Source organism: Vigna unguiculata, chromosome 5, assembly GCF_004118075.2.
Source record: "Vigna unguiculata cultivar IT97K-499-35 chromosome 5, ASM411807v1, whole genome shotgun sequence".
Classification (NCBI taxonomy): Eukaryota; Viridiplantae; Streptophyta; class Magnoliopsida; order Fabales; family Fabaceae; genus Vigna; species Vigna unguiculata.
The window spans coordinates 42,906,409-42,908,553 of record NC_040283.1 but is presented as its reverse complement, the minus strand read 5'-3'; the positions used below and the strand labels follow the sequence as shown (position 1 = coordinate 42,908,553).

The 2,145-nt window shown below is 33.2% G+C and overlaps 1 protein-coding gene across 1 annotated transcript; it reads left to right on the top strand.

Annotated features, from left to right (window-relative positions):
- The first annotated feature begins 214 nt into the window (after nt 1-214).
- Nucleotides 215-1,650, top strand: LOC114182970 (glucan endo-1,3-beta-glucosidase 14-like). Its single transcript, XM_028069782.1, has 3 exons — nt 215-327; nt 403-1,430; nt 1,531-1,650. Exons 1-3 carry the CDS (start codon nt 273-275, stop codon nt 1,600-1,602), a joined length of 1,155 nt encoding a protein of 384 aa, XP_027925583.1. The 5' UTR covers nt 215-272; the 3' UTR covers nt 1,603-1,650.
- The last annotated feature ends 495 nt before the right edge of the window (nt 1,651-2,145 follow it).

The following is a 2,145-nucleotide window of genomic DNA, read 5'->3' as shown; positions in this document are numbered from 1 at the left end:
AAAATACTATATTGGGAAATTTAGCTCACATGTAAGAGTTCATGCGAGTCGAAACATAAAATAATGTCATAAAAAGAAATATAAAAAAAAAAAAATTGCAGAGAGAAAAGCATATTGCATTTCCTAGTTTCCACATAAAAACAGCAGAGGTTTGTTGTGTATAAATATGCAATAACATTGCTACTTTGCAATTTACAAAGCTTGAATATTCAGCTCGAAAGCGTAGTGGCCTAGGTTAACGGTTAACCGTTATATGCAGTATCAGACTAACAATGAAAACTTCTTCATTCTTCGTGGCTTTGCTGTTGCTGTCTCTCACTTCTTCAGGTTTGTTATCATTCACAAACTAGAGTTATCTCTTTTCTGTATATTCTGATGATTTTCTATGACAATTTTCTTCAGATTTGTTTGTGCAAACCCGGGGCTTTAATTTTGGAATCAACTACGGACAACTTGGCGACAACCTTCCATCTCCCTCTAGTGTGGCTGCTCTGATAAAATCTCTGAAAGTCTCCAAAATCAGACTCTATGATTCTAATCCAGATATTCTATCCGCATTCGCCAATTCAGGAGTGGAGTTCATCATAGGAACGAGGAACGAGGATCTGCCGAGCTTGAAAGACGCTTCTAATGCTCAGAGGTGGATTCAGCAGCATGTCCAACCTTATATTTCCCGAACCAAAATCATCTGTATAGTTGTCGGAAACGAGGTGTTCGACTCCAATAACCCTCAGCTCACAACAAGTCTTCTCCCTGCAATGCAAAGTATGTACAATGCTCTTGTTAGTCAAGGACTTGCACAGAAGGTTACTGTTACTTCTGCACATTCTTATAATGTTATAGCCTCCTCATACCCTCCTTCATCTGGGGCCTTCAGACAAGATCTGATACAGTATATTCAATCCATTCTTAGCTTTCATGCTCAGACCAAATCACCTTTTCTCATCAATGCATATCCCTTTTTTGCATACAAGGGAAACCCAAACCAGATTTCCTTGAACTATGTGCTGTTTCAACCTAATTCAGGGTCTACTGATCCAGTTACCAATTTGCATTATGATAACATGTTGTTTGCTCAAATTGATGCTGTCTACGCTGCCATTAAGAGACTGGGCCATACTGATATTGAAGTCAAGATTTCAGAAACTGGTTGGCCTTCTAAAGGTGACCCCGGTGAAATTGGAGCCACACCACAGAATGCAGAAACATATAATAGTAATCTGCTGAAAAGGATAGAACAGAATCAGGGTACTCCTGCAAAACCATCTGTTCCAATTGATGTTTTTGTCTTTGCACTCTTCAATGAGAATTTGAAGCCTGGTCCTTTATCAGAGAGAAACTTTGGTCTCTATTATCCTAATGGCAACCCAGTTTATAACATTGGATTAAAAGGTTATCTTCCAGGAATGATTGGGAAGTCAAATTCTAACGTAAGTATAAAGTTTCTTGGCTTTTTTATTTTGAAACTTTTTAAAGTAGATGTCTGTGTCTATTTGATGTATCTAATGCTCTGTTGTTATTGTTATGCAGGTGTTGTCTATTAATTTTGTTGTCTTCCTATTACCATTTTTTATGTTCACCTGGGAGTTTTCAAGATACTGATCAGGAATATAACAAAACCAATAACTTTTTAGAATTCATTCTAACTAAGGTGACTAAAATTTTAATATTGTTGATATCCTTTCTATTATTTAGATTACAAATTCTGTAACAGTTGAAAAGTTAGTTACCATAAATAATGAAATTAAAATTGTTTTGATGTAGTTTTTTTTATTATTTGGTTGCAAGAAAGCTAATTCAGCTTGTAAATCTCTAATGATTAAAATTTATATTATGATAACAAATTAGTAATGATCACGGGTATTAAGAGATTGATGTGAACATTAATGTTTTAAATTAGTAACATCATCTTATTAATCACGTCTTACAAATCTTTTTATTTTGTTATTTATTATTATATCGTTTTATTATTATCAGATTAATTACGTATTTTATTATTGATATTACTATTATCATATACGGTCTAATAGAAAGATATACGATAATTTAAATTCATCATTAAATTAATTTCGACATGACAGAAATCTTTAAACTAATTTATTTTAAAACTAAAAATACTCTTAAACTAAAAATATTTTTTTTAAA